Here is a 17,657-nt window from a genome sequence, read left to right on the forward strand (position 1 = left end):
GTCAAAACCAACTACTGCTGATTGCCAGAAAAGCACACAGAGAGAGGAAGTTGAATCTCATAGGGTCTACAGAAAATTCTCCCCGTGAGAGCCATTCCCACTGTGCCCAGCCAGGTAAAGGGGAGCAACTTATATAATCTGGTCACTTCCCCGGCCTGCTCTCTCTCTGCCCTCTGTTATCTGATCTCTTCTCTTCGATGCTTCATCAATGACTAGGGATGTAGGACATGAACTGAGCCCGAGTCACAAGCTCAGACCCTAATTCTAATCTAAACTATAATATAAGTATTAGCACTTTTAAAAAAACTTTATGGAACTGTTTAGAACTTTTACAGCTGTCTGGAACTTCCTAAAACTGTATTGGAGAATCACTGGAAGCAGGAGCCATCCGTACTCCAGATACCAAGAAGTAATCAGTGTGCAGAACACGCAATCAAAGTGATGTGGGAACTTCATGGTGCTTGCAGCAGAAACAAAGGCAAACTGCAGCTTTGATTTATTCTAAGCAATAAGAAGCGTTGTGCATTGTACAATGTACAAAACATTGTACAATTATTAGAAAATTTGCAAGCTTTATTTTTTCCTGTATTGTAATACATGCTGTGCATATTACATATTATACAGTTACATATACAAAAATTGATTTATGGATTTAGGGGTGATGTTCCACCTCCCCCCCCCAAAAAAAAATTTGGAAATGACTATTCATTCCTTTGTTTTCAGCCAAAAGTTCATCTAACTAAGCTACAGGAACATGAGTTTGTAAAAAACAAAAGTTATAACCCTGGTGTCTAATGTGCTGTAAACCGCTTTGAGTGGTACAGAAATGAAATTAATAATAATAATAATCAGTGTTTTTTTCTGGGGGGACACAGGGGTACACATACCCCTAAACATTTTGTGAATCTAAGTTTGGCCTCATTGAGCGGCAGTATTTCAATATGAGTAGGAAAACGAGAGTACCCCTAAACATTTTTTAACGGGGAAAATGCACTGATAATAATTTTAAGCCTGCCTCCTAACAAATCCCAGCACTTTTTACAAGCTGTGTTTCCCAGGGTTCTTTGGCTGTCAAAGTGGTAAGGTAAAGGTAAAGGGACCCCCGACCATTAGGTCCAGTCGTGGCCAACTCTGGGGTTGCGGCGCTCATCTCGCTTTATTGGCCGAGGGAGCCAGCGTACAGCTTCCGGGTCATGTGGCCAGCATGACTAAGCCACTTCTGACGAACCAGAGCAGTGCATGGAAACGCCGTTTACCTTCCCGCCGGAGTGGTACCTATTTATCTACTTGCACTTTAACATGCTTTTGAACTGCTAGGTTGGCAGGAGCAGGGACCGAGCAACGGGAGCTCACCCCGTTGCGGGGATTCGAACCGCCAACCTTCTGATCAGCAAGTCCTAGGCTCTGTGGTTTAACCCACAGTGCCACCTGCGTCCCATCAAAGTGGTACAGTAGTGCTTTAAATATATGATGAAGATGTGGCCAGACTTTGCAAGAGGCTAAAGCCAGAGACAGGAAAGGCACTTAAGCTATAGACTCGCCCATCCACAGTGGCAAAACACCATACTCACCGTATACTGTGACAGCGATGTTGCCTTTCTGTACCGCATTCCCTAGCGGGGAGATCTCCACCGTGTAGATGCCAGAATCAGAGGTCGTCACAGCCGTGATATTGAGGTTCCCACTCCCAGGGAGCACGCTGAACCGAGGATGGAATCTGTCTGCTACCACAACAGTGAAGTTGGGTCTCAAGGTTCCCATTGCTATGTTGGTTGCATTTTTCCTCCAGATAATGGTGGTTTGAGAGTGAGAGGAGGGTAAGGTAAATGGGACCGGGAGAGAAACAGAGTCCCCCACTTGCACAGCCAGAGGAGATGAAGGCAGAGCAGGAAATAAGGGAACTGAAAATGAAGAGAAGGGAGAATGAGATTATTATATTTCTTTGCTAACGCTCGTGTGGTTCAGCGGCAATAATCACTTGAAGCAAGAACTCGTATCCACACACAGAAAAGTTCTTCTACATCAGCCTTTCCCAGGCTGGCCTCCTCTAGATGTTTTGCATTTTAACTCCTATCAGCCTCAGACATGGGAGATAAAAGTCTTTTTCTTCTCTTTTATCCCATTGCTGGAAAAAGACAATGGCCTTTTCGAGAGATGTGAAAGTATGGCAGAGCTATCTGATTTGTTTCTTCTGCAAATGTCAAAGCCCATTGTTGCCTTTGTGAGGACTGATCCTGCTGTGAGGACCAGGGAGAAAACTCAATGTAGTTGGCATTTTAATAAGGGACCACCTAAATTGCACTTCTCAAAGCAATGCAACAACCAAAACACAACTATCCTTCGAAAATTTGCACTTGTCCAGATTTCGTGAACCAAGCAATGTGAACAAAAATGCATGGGGTGGGGGGATAGAAGTGTGCACAAAAATGGATATATAGGTGGAAAGCACATCCAAAAATGTATTGTGTATTATGGGAAATACTTTGCAGAAAGGTGCATGTTGGTTGCAAGTGCATGCAAAATATGTGTTTGTTAGGAGAAATCTGTGCCAAAATCTTGATGTCGCATAGACTTTTAAAAAAATTGCAAACTGCTGCAGAAATTAGGAGAACTGCATTTAAGAGCTTATATACACATACGTTTTCTCTGTGCTTTCCAGAAAAGGCTTGCGTTTTCAAGCTCCACGTCCAAGCACTCTTTTCTCTCTTTTTTGCTCTGGAAATTTCCCCACTAAATCCCACTGAAATGGCAATCCACAGAGAACCTAAACAGCCTCGGCCCAGTATACCTGAAGGAGCGTCTCCACCCCCATCGTTCTGCCTGGGCACTGAGGTCCAGCACTGAGGTCCTTCTGGTAAAGCTACAGGGAAGCAGACAGAGGGCCTTCTCGGTAGTGGCACCCGCCCTGTGGAACACCCTCCCATCAGATGTCAAAGAGATAAACAACTACCTGACATTTAGAAGACACCTGAAGGCAGCCCTGTTCAGGGAAGTTTTTAATATGTGATATTTTTAATCTTTTTTGGAAGCCGCCCAGAGTGGCTGGGGAAACCCAGCCAGATGGGCGGGGTACAAATAATTATTATTATAACCCAAATTGCCACTTTTTGCGCTTCAGCTGTGAAGAGCAGGTTTTTGCAGGGAAAGCTCTGGTGCAAAAAAAAGAAAGAGGAGAGCCCAAAACACAGAGGTTTAACTTGCAGACCTGTGCCTGGAAAGAAGGGTCCAAGCGGTAAGTGTGGATAAGTTTGCAAAAATGAGAAACGGAGAGAAACTGAAACTGATGGATTTTGTCCAGGGCTCTCTTTTTTCAGCAGGAACTCACCGGAAATGAATTCCAGCATCTCTCAAGTGGACGCTATTGCCATTACAGTGGATGCTCGGGTTGTGAACATGATCTGTCCGGGATGCACGTTCGTAACCCACAGCGTTCACAACCCTCAGCGCTGCGTCTGCGCACACGCGGGTTGCGATTTGGCGCTTCTGCGCATGCGCGACTGCTGAAACCCAGAAGTAACCCCCGTTCCGGTACTTCCAGGTTTCGGCGGTCCGTAACCCGTAAAAACACAAACTGAAGCATGTGTAACCTGAGGTATGACTGTATAAGAGAAAAAGGGAGGCATTCGTGGTGAGTTCCAGCACCTCTTTTTCTAGAAAAACAGCACTGAATTTGTCCATTCCTACTCTGGTGTCAGCCTTTATTTTTCACAGGTTTTGTAGGATTTGCATTTCAAAAACCTGCCAAACCTTTTTGCATGGAGACAACAACAGGACGAAAGGAACTGACGTGTACACTGTATAGAAAATTATGCTTCTCTCACAGAACCTTCAACTCACTTTCTCCATAAAAACAACTATTGCCTACATTAAGACTCTGTTTCTAATTAGCACTAATTAATGCTACATAGCCATGAACAACAATACTAAAGCTCAGTCCCAAAGCTTGCCGGCAGCTACTTTAAATTTGTATACATTTAATAAATTCAAAATCCGGTTAAATAATGTAACTTTATAGGGAAGGCCTGTTGTAATGGGCCCCTTCCTGGAACAGGCAGAGACTGTGAGATATCCTGCATGTCATTCACTCAGACTGTAATAGGGACACATTTATTCATTTGTTAAAGGCATTGATACCACACCCTTTAGCCAAAAAGGCTCCAGAGCAGCTTACAAATATAAAAAATAATAGTAGTAAGAAAGACCTTGCCCTCAGGCTTACAATTAAAAAAGAAGAGGTGGCACAGCACATGAGGAAAAGGGAACGGGAGGGAGAAGGAAAAAAAGCAAAATCAAGCCTTAAAGAGACATCTTGACATCTTTTAGAAGGGGAAGACATGGAGGCAGTGAGAAATTTTACTTTCTTGGGCTCCATGATCACTGCAGATGGTGACAGCAGCCACGAAATTAAAAGACGCCTGCTTCTTGGGAGAAAAGCGATGACAAACCTAGACAGCATCTTAAAAAGCAGAGACATCACCTTGCCAACAAAGGTCCATATAGTTAAAGCTATGGTTTTCCCAGTAGTGATGTATGGAAGTGAGAGCTGGACCTTAAAGAAGGCTGATCGCCAAAGAATTTATGCTTTTGAATGGGGAGGAGACTCTTGAGAGTCCCATGGCCTGCAAGAAGATCAAACCTATCCATTCTTAAGGAAATCAGCCCTGAGTGCTCCCTGGAAGGACAGATCCTGAAGCTGAGACTCCAATACTTTGGCCACCTCATGAGAAGAGAAGACTCCCTGGAAAAGACCCTGATGTTGGGAAAGATGGAGGGCACAAGGAGAAGGGGACGACAGAGGATGAGATGGTTGGACAGTGTTCTCGAAGCTACCAGCATGAGTTTGACCAAACTGCGGGAGGCAGTGGAAGACAGGAGTGCCTGGCATGCTCTGGTCCACGGGGTCACAAAGAGTCAGACATGACTAAATGACTAAACAACAACAAAAACAACAACCGGTAACTCTTCCTGTGCAAAGATTCTGGCTGTCTTGGATAGCAGCAATCTCCTGGGAGCCCTCTTCACCACCAACCCTGAATAGATCTGGGAGCCGAGCTGTTGACACAGTCTGAACCAGGCAGGCAGGGCTGCTCCTGCCACACAGCTTCTCCCTGCCGGACAGCAGAATGGGAGGCCAGCGAATTCGCCAGCAGCTCACAAGCTCTGGCCTTGGCCTCCATTTTTCCACACAGCTGCCCTGACAGGCATTTATCTGCATCCAGAAAAAGAGCCCCGCCTGATGCATTTAGCTTATATCGGTGACCTGCATGCCATGAAACCTGCTCCAGTCCTGTCATTCCCCCAATCTGCTCCGGAGGCCACGCCGAGGAAAGCACAGGGGGTCGGATCCAGAGCAGGAGGGCCTGCCGAGAGCCACCGACGAGTGTCGGAACGAACAGATCAGGCCGTTGCTAAAATCGGAGGACATTTCACAGTTCTGATCCCCAGCGTCGGCTCACAAATACTAGCTTGGCCCTTTTTGCATTCAAGAAACAACCAGAGGGAGCGTTTCTTGGATGAGACTTAGAGAAGCACTACAAGAGCCACGGGACGTGGGTGGCGCTGTGGGTTAAACCCCAGAGCTTAGGGCTTGCTGATCAGAAGGTTGGCGGTTCGAATCCCCGCGATGGGATGAGCTCCCGTTGCTCGGTCCCTGCTCCTGCCAACCTAGCAGTTTGAAAGCACGTCAGAGTGCAAATAGATAAATAGGTACTGCTCCGGCAGGAAGGTAAATGGTGTTTCCGTGTGCTGATCTGGTTCATCAGAAGTGGCTTAGTCATCCTGGCCACATGACCCGGAAGCTGTACGCCGGCTCCCTCGGCCAATAAAGCGAGATGAGCGCCGCAACCCCAGAGTCATGCGCAACTGGACCTAACGGTCAGGGGTCCCTTTACCTTTACAAGAGCCACAGAGCGCATGTTGTCATCATCCAGTTTTGGACTACAACTCCCATCATCCTCGACCACTGGCTGCACTGGCAGAGAACGGTGGGAGTTGAAGTCCAAAACATCTGGTGTATGTGTGTTTGTGTTGGAAGTACAACAGCGGGAATCATCCCATTGGTAACTTACGGGTTAATCCGGTTAAAGCATGGATGATGTTGGCACCTTGACTTTCCCTGCCCTCCCCACCTTAGGCTGATAATGTGGGATATGAGGCAGCAAACAATGCCGCCTCTCAATATTCAAGCCCTTCCTCTTTTCATTTCCTTCCACAAGCCCTTTTATTGTCTGTCAACACTACCGAGATGAGAGAGAGAGAGGCAACGCGCTTGGATTTATTTGCCCAGTCTAATCCGGCCCCTTCCCCTCCATCTCCGGCTCTTTGAAACCATCCATATAACAAACCCCAAGCCGGCGGGGCCTGCAGGTCTGAGCCCTTGTAAATTAAAAGCCGAACAACAGCATCGGCCACATGCCAGGGGCTGCATTAGCGGGAGCTGAGTGAGGAGAGCCGGGAGGCAGCGGGGGACGACGACAGGGGAAGATGGATGAAAATTGGCTCAGTGGGAGCCCAGCAGCCACCACAAGCTGTAATGGATGGGCCGGCTCCCTGTGGGGAAAGAGAGCGGGGCATGGATGGGAGAAGGCCATAAATCTAACAGGAGGGGGTGGGTAGGGTGGGCATCGAGGTTCCTATGTGCCGGGCCGTCCTCTAAGGAGGCAGTGGGGGGCTGATGTGAAGGTAGCCATCTTTCCCCCCTTTCTTTTCCGCTTAACAACACAGAAGGACCCCGGGCTTTTCACAGCGGCATACCAGGCAGAAACCAACAGGGGAAGCTTGGCCTGGGATGAAGATGCAGCGATAAGATTTCTGCCTGTCAGGCAGTCCCTGAAGGCCCCCGGCCGTCTCATTTCCATCACTGGGGGCTGGTTCCTCGAAGGAGGAAGGACTGGCAGTTCCACCGCTACCACTTAATGGGTATTTGACCCCGTGCTTGTATTTCATAACCCAGGGGTAGCCCTCCAGAGGTTTTGAACGACAGTTCTCATCATTCCCAGCCAACATGGCCAAGAGTCACAGAGGATGGGAGTTGCAGGCCATAATATCTAGAGAATGCAACATTGACGACCTCTGTTACCGCTGTTTTTAAAGGCTAGGCTTTGGCAGAGGAGATATGACAGTCTTCAAATATCTAAAGGGCTGTCACAAGAAGGACGGAGCAAACTTGTTTTCTCCAGCTCCGGAGGGTAGGACTCGAACCAAGGGCTGCAGTTTACAAGAAACAAGATTCTGGCTAAATATCAGAAAGAACTTTCTGGCAGTAAGAGCTGTTTGACAGTGGGAAGGTGTCCCTCGGAAGGTGGCAGACTCGGAAGGTTTTTAAGCAGAGGTTGGATGGTCATTTGTCACAGATGCTCTAGCTGAGATTCCTGTATTGCAGGGGGTTGGACTAGATGACCCTCAGGGTCCCTTCCAAACTTTATAATTCTAGGATTCCCATCAGCCCAGAAAGCACAGCTGTCAGAAACATCTGGAGGGCACTGAATCAAAGCAGGCTGATGTACGTATGGATAGAGAAGTCCAGTGCCAACTTATTAATACCAGTGGTGTGTGTATGTGTGTTTTGATAAAAAGGGATGAGTGCCAGCACAAAATGGCTTCCATGGACAGCAAAAAGAGGCTATGGTGCCATCACAAAAAAGGGTGTGTGTGACAAAGATTATATTTGTTAGTTGCTTTCTCAGTGACTTACAAAGCAACATACATTAAAGTCAACTAACAACAAAAATTGAAAAGCACAAATATAAAGATAATAGGGCCAGAGCCTAGGTAGAGGAAAAGAAAGCTGGTACCAAGTATGCTTCCTGGGGAGAGTATTCAACAAGTGTGGGGCCACCGTTGAAAAGGCCTTCCTTGTGTTGCCGCCCTCCGAAGCTCCCATGGAGGGGGTACACGAAGAAGGGACTTAGATGATGATTGCAGGGTCCAGGTCGGTTCATATGAGGAAAGACAGTCCTTGAGGTTTTGAGGTCCTGAACCACACAAGGCTTTATAGGTCAAAACAATCACTCTGAATTGAGCCCAGAAGTAAGTTTGTTTCGCCGTTGTGGTCATGGTGACGGCCATGTTGCCAAAACAGGACTGGCACCAAATGAGAGGGAGGCATGAGTATGCTTGGGGGAAGCCCAAGGTTTGCAAAAGTCTGGGAGGGGAATCTGTTATGTACTGAAGTTCTCACCCTGGGCCAGCAGAAGAATACTGTAGATAGTTTTCACTCAGGTCCACATATGCAAATAAAGGATTGAAAGTGATGTTCAGTGATTGGATAGTTACAGAAAGTGGTTACTGTTGCGTTCTAGTGGAGCTCTATATAAGCAGGCTGGCTGAACCCTTCAGTTCAGTTCTGTTCTGACCTCTGAATAAACAAGAGCTGTTTGAAGAATCGCTGTGTCATCTGGTATGTTCACCCACAACTTAACAGAATCTATGGGGCGGGGCACCTAAGGGGGTTCAAATTAACAGTGCCACGAAAACCACAAAGCAGTCCACTGAGAACGGAGCAGCTTCTCCAAGTGTCCCTATTTTCCAGGGACAGTCCTGGATTCACAGAAGCCATCCTGATTTCTGAATTGATCCCAGAATGTCCTTGTTTTCCTTAGGACGTCCCTATTTTCATCGGAGAAATGTTGGAGGGTATGAGTTGGTAGCCATGGAATGCTGAGTATCCGAGGTTTTTGGGGGGGGGCGGTGTTCTTTGCTGGGTAGGGGAGACATGGAGTACAATGGTACCTCGGGTTACATACACTTCAGGTTACAGACTCCGCTAACCCAGAAATAGTACCTCGGGTTAAGAACTTTGTTTCAGGATGAGAACAGAAATCATGCTCCGGCGGTGCGGCGGCAGCAGGAGGCCCCATTAGCTAAAGTGGTGCTTCAGGTTAAGAACAGTTTCAGGTTAAGAACAGACCTCCGGAACGAATTAAGTACTTAACCTGAGGTACCACTGTATTATGAAAAAGGCATGGCAGGCTATCCGGAACACTGAACAGGAATAGACTTTTCAAGGCCCTTCGCTTGCATTAGCTCAGTAATCTTGGCTCCCGTAGGGTTGGTCAGTACAATTATGCCCCACACAACAGACAAGGTCTCTGAGAGGCAAAGACTGAGACCAGCAAGTGGTTCGAGGTCACTTCACGGCTGAGGTAGATCCTGAGTAAGCAAGACACATTCCCCAGCTCACCCCTCTTGCAGCTTGATCCTCCGCATTATTCGGATGTAATATATCGATGGGTCCACAATGCGACTTACTCCCAAAGAAGGGGGATTGCATCCTTTGCCGCTTTTCTCTAAAGACAGCTTTGCTGTCTTATCCCCAAGGACAACAAAAGGTGGATCACAAAGACGTTCTTTGGGTTGCAATGGGGCATTATTCATCGGCAATTGTGCCGGAGGCTCAGGGCCGCGAACCCGGCTTCACAGCACAGAATGGGAAGGTCTGAAGGGGGCTCGTAAGTGTGATCTAGCGAGCGTGCTTACAAGCCCTCTCCAACCTCGCCACCGAAAGCAGCAAGGTTAAGTGGGGACAGGGCAGGCTCAGCACACCCAGCCTTGCACTTTCAGCATGATTACAGATTAATAGCGCTCACATGGGGGGGGGGGGGATGGAAGCAACCTTGACATACTCCTGCAATTGTTGCCCAGGAAAGTACGAGTCATGGCCTACCGCAGGGCTAAGGAACCTGCATTCTGCAACACTCTGTGGTCCTCCAGTGCTTTTGGACCCCTAACACCCATCAGCCCCACGGAGTACAGTGGTACCTCGGGTTAAGTACTTAATTTGTTCCGGAGGTCCGTTCTTAACCTGAAACTGTTCTTAACCTGAAGCACCACTTTAGCTAATGGGGCCTCCTGCTGCCGCCACGCCGCCGGAGCACGATTTCTATTCTCATCCTGAAGCAAAGTTCTTAACCCGAGGTACTAATTCTGGGTTAGCGGAGTCTGTAACCTGAAGCGTATGTAACCTGAAGCGTATGTAACCTGAGGTACCACTGTATGGCCAATCCTGAGGGAATGAGAAGAGTTGTGTTCCAGCAGCATCTCAAGGGAGGAAGTTTTCTACTCTGAAAGGCCTTCTGCCCTAGCATTCCCTCAGATCACTTTGCGGGAACGTCAAGGAAGGTGTGCTGTTGTCGTTTTGAAAGTACAGTGGACGCTTGGGTTGCGAATGTGATCTGTGCAGGATGCACGTTAGCAACCCGCAGCATTCGCAACCCGCGTCTGCACACGCGCGGATTGCGATTCGGCACTTTGCGCATGCGCCAAGCGTGATTTAGCACTTCTGCGCATGAGCGACGGGAAGTAACCCGTTCCGGTACTTCCAGGTTTCGGTGGTCCACAATCCAAAAAAATGCAACCTGAAGCGTCTATAACCTGAGGTATGACTGCATTTCCACTGAATGTTATCCATATGGCCCAAATAACCAAACAGAACTTCATGAGGCAAATGCAAAGAAATGGAACTGAACTGAACCAAGGTTAGCATGGGATGTTACCAGTGCTTTTTTTCTTTAAAAAAAATGTTTAGGGGTACTCTCATTTTCCTACTCATATTGAAATACTGCCGCTCAGTGAGGCCAAACTTAGATTCACAAAACATTTAGGGGTATGCATTGTCGTCGTCGTCCCCCCCCCCGAAAAAAGCACTGGATGTTACAGTCACAAAGAAAAAACGAGAAGGCTGGTTATCCAGATATTTGCAGTAAAATAGAAGAGGTGTTTCGCACATGACTCACAAGATACGCAGAAATATCTGAAACCATCAGAGACGCAAGGAGTGCCAAAAATATAGAGGTCCTACATTACATCAAGAATTTTGTTTGTTTTGGTTTGGGTTTTTTAAAAAAATGATTAGAGGTTAACTTATCCCAAATTTATTGAGGGACTTGTGGAAGGGACAAATGTAACTTTTCTTTTCTTTTAATGCATTCTATAAAATCCCACTAAACGGAGACAAAAGAGGTTAACTTTGCTTTTGCTTGCCAAGAACGGGTGTGTGTCTTTCTCAGCAAGGGAGTCATAAGCAGCGCAAAGCGGTTTCTGGAGAGGCCTGAGACCTTTTCAGCCCAATTTCAAACACAGTGACCTTTTCTCAACAAGAGCAGACACCCCAAACCTGGTCTAAATGATCCGAGTTCTGCCAGCAAGTCTAAAGCTTCTTTCCACCCCCCACCCCCCACAAAAATACACTATAACTGTGGCCTAGAGATGTGAGAGGGTAGGAAGAAAAAAAGATAGGGTGTGTGTGTTGGCATTGTTTGGAGCCCAATGGAAAAACATGGATGAACACTCCTCAATGGCATTTGTTGGTGACATCTGCAGCTTAAATGTGAAGCAGGAATATACCTAGTTGGGGGTTTTTGGGTTAAACAAAACAAAACAAAACCCTGAGGTGCCGGTATTCATATATTGATGAGTGTTGTGAGTGCCCAGCGAAAAGAAAGAAAGAAAGAAAGAAAGAAAGAAAGAAAGAAAGAAAGAAAGAAAGAAGAGGTGCTGTAACTCCAATGAGCAGCCTTGCAAAAAAAAAAAAAAAAGCTCATAGTATACCACCGAAAAGCATCTTGGGAACTGTAGTTCGTTAAGGATGCTAAGACTTGTTATGAGACCTCACTGAGCTGAAACTCCCAGAGTTCCTTGGGAAGAGGGATTGTGACACCACTCTTAGAATAGGGCTCTTCTAACAGCCCCCAGCAAACTTCCCACACTACAGTTCCCATGATTCTTTGGTGCAAACAGGGTCTTAGCCAGGGCCAAGTGTGATGCAATAGCTTGGAGGTGGGCTAGGGAGACCTGGGATCAAAGGCCTCCCATTAAGTTCACCGGCTGGGCCATGAGGCAATTCGCTCCTGCTCTCTGCCACCAACTCCATCAGTTGGTTGCTGGCAGGATAAAATTGGCGCAACCCTCAAAGAGGAAGAATGGGAGGCAAACGTGATATGCACAATTATTTGTCCACCCAGTTTCGCATAGCATTTGAAACCAGAGTGACCGCAGGGGGCAGCCCGCTATTTGAAGGACAGTCCTCTGTTTTCTGAGGGAGCGCCCATTACAAGAACAGTTTATAAAAGCAAAAGACGCTGAAGAAACAAGTTGCCCACCTACTTTTTAATGTTTGACATTTTATTATGTCTTTTTTAATGGGAAGCCACCCAGAGTGGTTGGGGTAATAATAATAATAATAATAATAATAATAATAATAATACTGAGCACCTGGACCCAGTAAGTGCACAGGTTATCTGTTCACAGAATCCCCCACCATGGCAAGATCTATTTCGATTCAAATCCTAGTAATTATTTGCTGATTGGCATATCTCCAAACATATTCACATATGCAAATCGGTGTCCTATTTAGTCTTTGTTCTCTCTCTCTCTCTCTTTTGGCAACACGTTTCCTCTTTCCTGGCAATGTACGAAGCGGGCCTCCCCATTTGAGACGGCAGCTAAAGGGTTCGGATGGCCGTCGCATAAACAGTTGCAAGCAGAAATCTTTTAAACTCCGGCATTTCTTAATTAGGGGAAAACATTAGAGATACAATTACGAATCCTGAAAAGTCAGCAAGGTTTTTCATTTTCCCTAAACTCGCTTTCTTCCTCAAGGCAGGTTATTATTAGGCTGCGTGTTCAAGGCTGCTGGCAAGAGAGCTTGGGGGCAGCCATCTCCCTTTCTGATTGCAACTGTTAATACTGTACAGGCCCGGAAGCATCGCCTGTAATAGGAGGGACTACAACCGAGGGGCGGGGGAAGGGATGGGGCAGACAAGGTCTTTTTTTTCATTACCGCAGGCCTGCATGGCCCATCAAGTTCAATGCAGCCCACCAGGACATGCTAAGGCCCTGGTTTTCGCTGTTTAACAGAGACTGCAAAAGAAGGTTGGGATGGGAGGCTAATATCAGGTCCAAGTTTGGGCTGATGTCCATTGCAGCTGGTAGGGCAGAAAGCAGGGGGTGGGGGATGGGGGGGGTAGAGGCTAGGCAGAGCCAGAGCCAAGGGCAGAGAGAGTCAGTTAATTCTAGCATTGCCCCCAACTCCTTCCTTGAATAATACCACAAAGGCAACACGGAGACTAAGGCTGCATTCACAGTACACATTTAAAGCCCTATAACACCACTTTGAACACTTTAAAAATAATCTGGGAGTTGTAGTTTGTTCAGGGTGCTGAGAGATGCCTATTCCCTTCCCAGCGCTACAGTTCCCAGAATGGATTAACAATTAATTCCTTTTTTCGGAGGGGACTCTGGGAATTGTAGCTCCAGGAGGGGGACAGAGGGTCTCTTGACAACTCCCAGCTCCCTAAACAAACTGCAGCTCCCATGTTTCTTTGGGGGGGGGGGCGGCGGAATCCACTAATGTTTAAAGTGGTATCGTCATGTTTTAAATGTACAGTGGTACCTCGGGTTACAGATGCTTCAGGTTACAGACTCCGCTAACCCAGAAATAGTACCTCGGGTTAACAACTTTGCTTCAGGATGAGCACAGAAATTGCGTGGCGGTGGCATGGCAGCAGCAGGAGGCCCCATTAGCTAAAATGGTACCTCAGGTTAAGAACAGTTTCAGGTTAAGAATGGACCTCCAGAACGAATTAAGTTCTTAACCTGAGGTACCACTGTATGGTACAAATGCAGCCTCGGGGGGCAGGGAAGATGCCACAGCCTGCAGATGGCACGGTGGGGTGGCTTGCCGAAGGGAGAAACTGTGTGCCCCTGCTTGCCCTCGGCTACAATCTGAAAGGCCACATTTGGCTTGGTGGACCCAGCGAAAGGTGCACAGGGCAGGTTTAATGGACACACAGCACGGAAGCCTTTCAAGCCAATTCTCCTCCTGCAGTGCTGCCACAAGAGAACAGAAGTCGGGCTTGGGAGAATGCTTCCTTTCCCTGCAAACATTCAAAAGAGCAACAACGGCAGAGGCTCGCTGTGAGTGGAACGTGTCAGCATTCTCTTTTATGATGTGGACTGCGAGGAAGGAGGAACTACACCTTTTGATATTCAGCCAGCTCCCCCACCCCTTCCCTAATACAGCTCAAATTCTCCCAGGTATCGATAAGATCAAACTTGGAAGGAGGAAATAAACCCCGGAGCAAATTTACTCACCCAGGAGCAAGAGAAGCCAGCCGGTCAAAGAAGGAGAGAGACAGGTGCCATGCCAGGGAGCCATGCCAGGCTGGCTCAACAGGGCAAGGCGGAGGCGCAAGGTGGGACACTTGGATCTACAAAAGACTCTCTCTCCCCTGAGAGCCAGAGGCGAGGGGAGGGCCTTATGGCGTTGGCCGGAAGGCAGGTGTCACCAGGTAGAGCGGAAGGAGGCGGCAAGGCCCAGGAAGAGACCTGATCCTCCCCTGCCCTCAGGGGAGGGATGACAAAAGCATCTCAGATATTCAGGGAAACCTGTTGAGCTGTCGCAGGTGGGGAGGAGCGCTGCGTGCCAAAGAATCACACAGCCGAGTTGCCAGGGGTTTCGCAACCGAGGTTTGGAGTGGTTTGGAGCAGGCACAGGCTGGGGGAGTTATGCGGGGAATGTCTCTGCCAAGGAGCAAACTCCTTGCTCTCCAAATCACGCGGTGCTCTTGCCAAATTAAAAATAAAGGCACATTGCAGAATGCAAAAAAAACCCCAACCCCGAACCCCCCTGGGGGGGGGGGGAGAATACAAGAGGAGCCCGCCCTCAGCATTTCTGCAAGGGTTGTTTTCGGATGTGCAGGCACGGCGATCGAACGATCTCTCATCACATCCGACCCAGGAGTGCAAGAGAATTATCCGTGCTGGGCAATAGCTTGAGGGGAACAGACAGGGCAGAGCAGGGACTCGTTCAAAGACACAGAAGCCAGGTTGAATGCAGGGCCTAAAATGTAAGGTGCAACTACAACAGCTCTTGCAGGTAACCTTCCAGCGTCTGCTTAAAGACCTCCGGCAAAGGAAAGAGCAAGGCAGACTCTTCTGCTGTCAAACAGCTCTTACTGTTAAAATGTTAACCAAAATCTACACCCCTCAAATTCCTGCTTCATCTTCTGTGCAAAAAGACCTCCAAATATTTGAAGATGGCCATCACGTCTCCACTGAGTTTCCTCTTTGCCATTTGATCTTTTCCTTTGACCAGGATTTCAGCTTTAAAGCACACCTGTAGTAGCTTCAAGCCAAGAGCCCTCCCTCCAAAACACAAGCTTGGACCCCCACCGCTGACGCCATGCATCGCCTGCAGAACCAGTTATTCACATCGTGCTCCACCCAACTATTAGCGTCCGGCATGTATATTAAACAGGGTTACACACAACTCCATCGCCCAGTTCTGCAAAACAGGCCTGAAATGGGGTAGGAGGAGTTTGGAGACTGGGCTGCAGAGAAGGGAACAACACAGAACCGCTTTGACACAGAACCCAACACAGAAGGCCAGGGACGCCGTTTGATTCTTGGAGGCACAAGGGTCAAGTCGTCTTCCAAAGCAGAGAAGCTGTTTGGGTCCGTAGTTCATGTAGGAATTGATGTTCACTAGCAAGTCTGAAAGGAAAAGTTCTTGCATCAAACTGTCCGCGCCCAAATTTTCTTGCAAAATTTCTCAGAGCAGCTGCTAAGACAGACTTACTAAAACTAGGGAGGGACATAGCCTGCTCCCACCCCCAAAAGCACACACATGCACACACAAACACACGGCTGGTCTTCTGTTTGGTGCTCTCGTTCCTAAAAAGAAGAAACTGGTTCTTCAAGATAGCCATCCTAGAATAGCCAGGGCTGAACTGTTCATCAGGTGCTGGGAAGAGAAAAACGGTGCTGGGTTGGGTGGGGGGTGGAGAGAGGGAGAGGAAGAAGAAAAGGAGCATAGCTGATGGAAAAGAAAAAGTGGAGGCACAATATACTACGATTCTGTGGGAGCACAGAAAAACTGAAAATGTGGTACTGTGGCCCAAAAATCCTGGAGCAGTGTCTTTTGGACGGCTGCCCATTCTGTGGAATAGCATTCCAGCTGATGACAGGCACTCCCTATCTGCACTTACCGGAAAAGGTTAAATATTTTTGTTTGGAAAGGCTTTCCCAGCTATATAAATAGGACTTTACAACAAGTGTCTGCTTGTTAAGAGTTTTAGTCTTGTCTTAAATATATTTATCTTTTTGGTGTCTTTCACTGTTTTTGATCCTCTTATGTGTAAATCGCCTTGAGGCAGTGGCTTAGAAGGCAACATGAAAACGAACAATAGAATCTACTCTAACATTTTAGGGAAAGAAGAGTTTCTAGTCCATATGACTGTGAATATGTCCCGGAAATCCCATAGGCAATGCCTGCTGAAACCATAGAAGGGGCAACTGGGTGAACTTTCCAGGAGTGGGGCACAGGCCTCCCTGCCTGGCCCTCCCTCTACCCCATGCCTAGCAAATTCAAACTATGCAAAACAGGAAGCATGCCAAATTATCAACTCTTACAAATTTGCATTATTTATATGGGATTAAATAATAATGATAAATAGAAGAGTTTATGTAGTCCTGGCAGTGACCTGCTTTGTGGGGTTATCGGGTGAACCAAAATCTCTCTGTAATTGAACTCGTCTTTTGATCCAAGATGAATCCCACGGCAGCTTATGTTAAATACTATAAAAATGGAGGCTCTTTGATCCCCCACAACTAGTAGCATTGGTCTTGGTGCAGCCTCTGTCGCTACTGCTCCCAACCCGTCTCAGCCCCTGGCAACTATTGGCAGATGCCTGGTTGCCTGTTTCAGACTCTGTCCCCAATGCACTACACGTCGCCGGAAAGGGAGGCCAACATAGGGAGGACTGGCTACTGGCTCATTAGAATAAAGGACCGTCATTCACCATCAAGGTGCAATTCTCCTAAGACACACCCTAGTGTGTTCCTTCCAGTGCAAGGCAGATTAACAAGCATGAAAGACGGAGTTTTGCTACCTCTTAAGACTAGCCAAAAATCCTCTGTGAGAAGGGGAATGACTGGCAGGATTCTGGGACCTGGCGGTGCTTGCAGAACAAGGAAAAAAAGACCACTCAAGAGGAAGCCAACCCACATAGCTACGCAGAACATAGTTTTGAGGTTTTTCCTAGAATCAAGCTGCATATCAATTTTATGAAATAAAATAATTATGTAGTTAAACTACAGCGCTCACTCCCACGGGAGGCAATAATGGCTACCAACTTAGATGGCTTAACAAAATAATTAGACAAATTCATGAAGGATAAGGCTATCAGTGGGAACAGTTCTAGCCTAGACTTTTCCAACATGCTTGTTTCATTCGTGCAGGGAATTCATGCCTTGCCCCATGGGAAAACCATGTGCTTCCCTCCCTCCAATCTGAAAAAGTAGGCTCCTGGAACAGTTTTTGAACCCCTTTGGCTGGTAGCGTGAACCAGCCTTCGTCAGAGCAGCAGAAGTGGAAGCAGCTTCCAGACACCAAATGCACTAGGACAGCTATGTCAGTCTCAGGTTATCATTATTTAACAGCCGAGTCGAGTAGCACCTTCGAGACTCGTTTTAGAAGAACATAAAACTTTGCAGAGGCTGTAACTTCCTTCTTCAGATGCCAGAATTGCTGGAGGCAAACAATGGAGGCAGTTAACAGAGCGTCCTCTGATTCCAGAGGTATCCTCGTGGATAGACTAGGACAGCTCGGTCGGCAGAGCAGAAGACTCTTAATCCGAGCCGTGGGTTTGATCCCCATG

General features: G+C 47.5%; 1 protein-coding gene across 1 annotated transcript in view; it reads right to left on the reverse strand.

The window, feature by feature from the left end:
• Positions 1 to 14,593, reverse strand: part of VSIG10L (V-set and immunoglobulin domain containing 10 like) — a 36,304-nt gene extending 21,711 nt beyond the window's left edge. The window contains exons 1-2 of the mRNA XM_081018776.1: positions 14,092 to 14,593; positions 1,572 to 1,901 (exon numbers count right to left, since the gene is read on the reverse strand). Coding sequence (XP_080874902.1) covers positions 1,572 to 1,901; positions 14,092 to 14,155 — 394 coding nt within the window. The 5' untranslated portion in view covers positions 14,156 to 14,593. The remainder of the gene's footprint in view (positions 1 to 1,571; positions 1,902 to 14,091) is intronic.
• Positions 14,594 to 17,657: the final 3,064 nt, after the last annotated feature.

The sequence above is a fragment of the Podarcis pityusensis genome (genome assembly GCF_964106645.2).
Source record: "Podarcis pityusensis genome assembly, chromosome: 8".
In the NCBI taxonomy this organism is placed as follows: Eukaryota; Metazoa; Chordata; class Lepidosauria; order Squamata; family Lacertidae; genus Podarcis; species Podarcis pityusensis.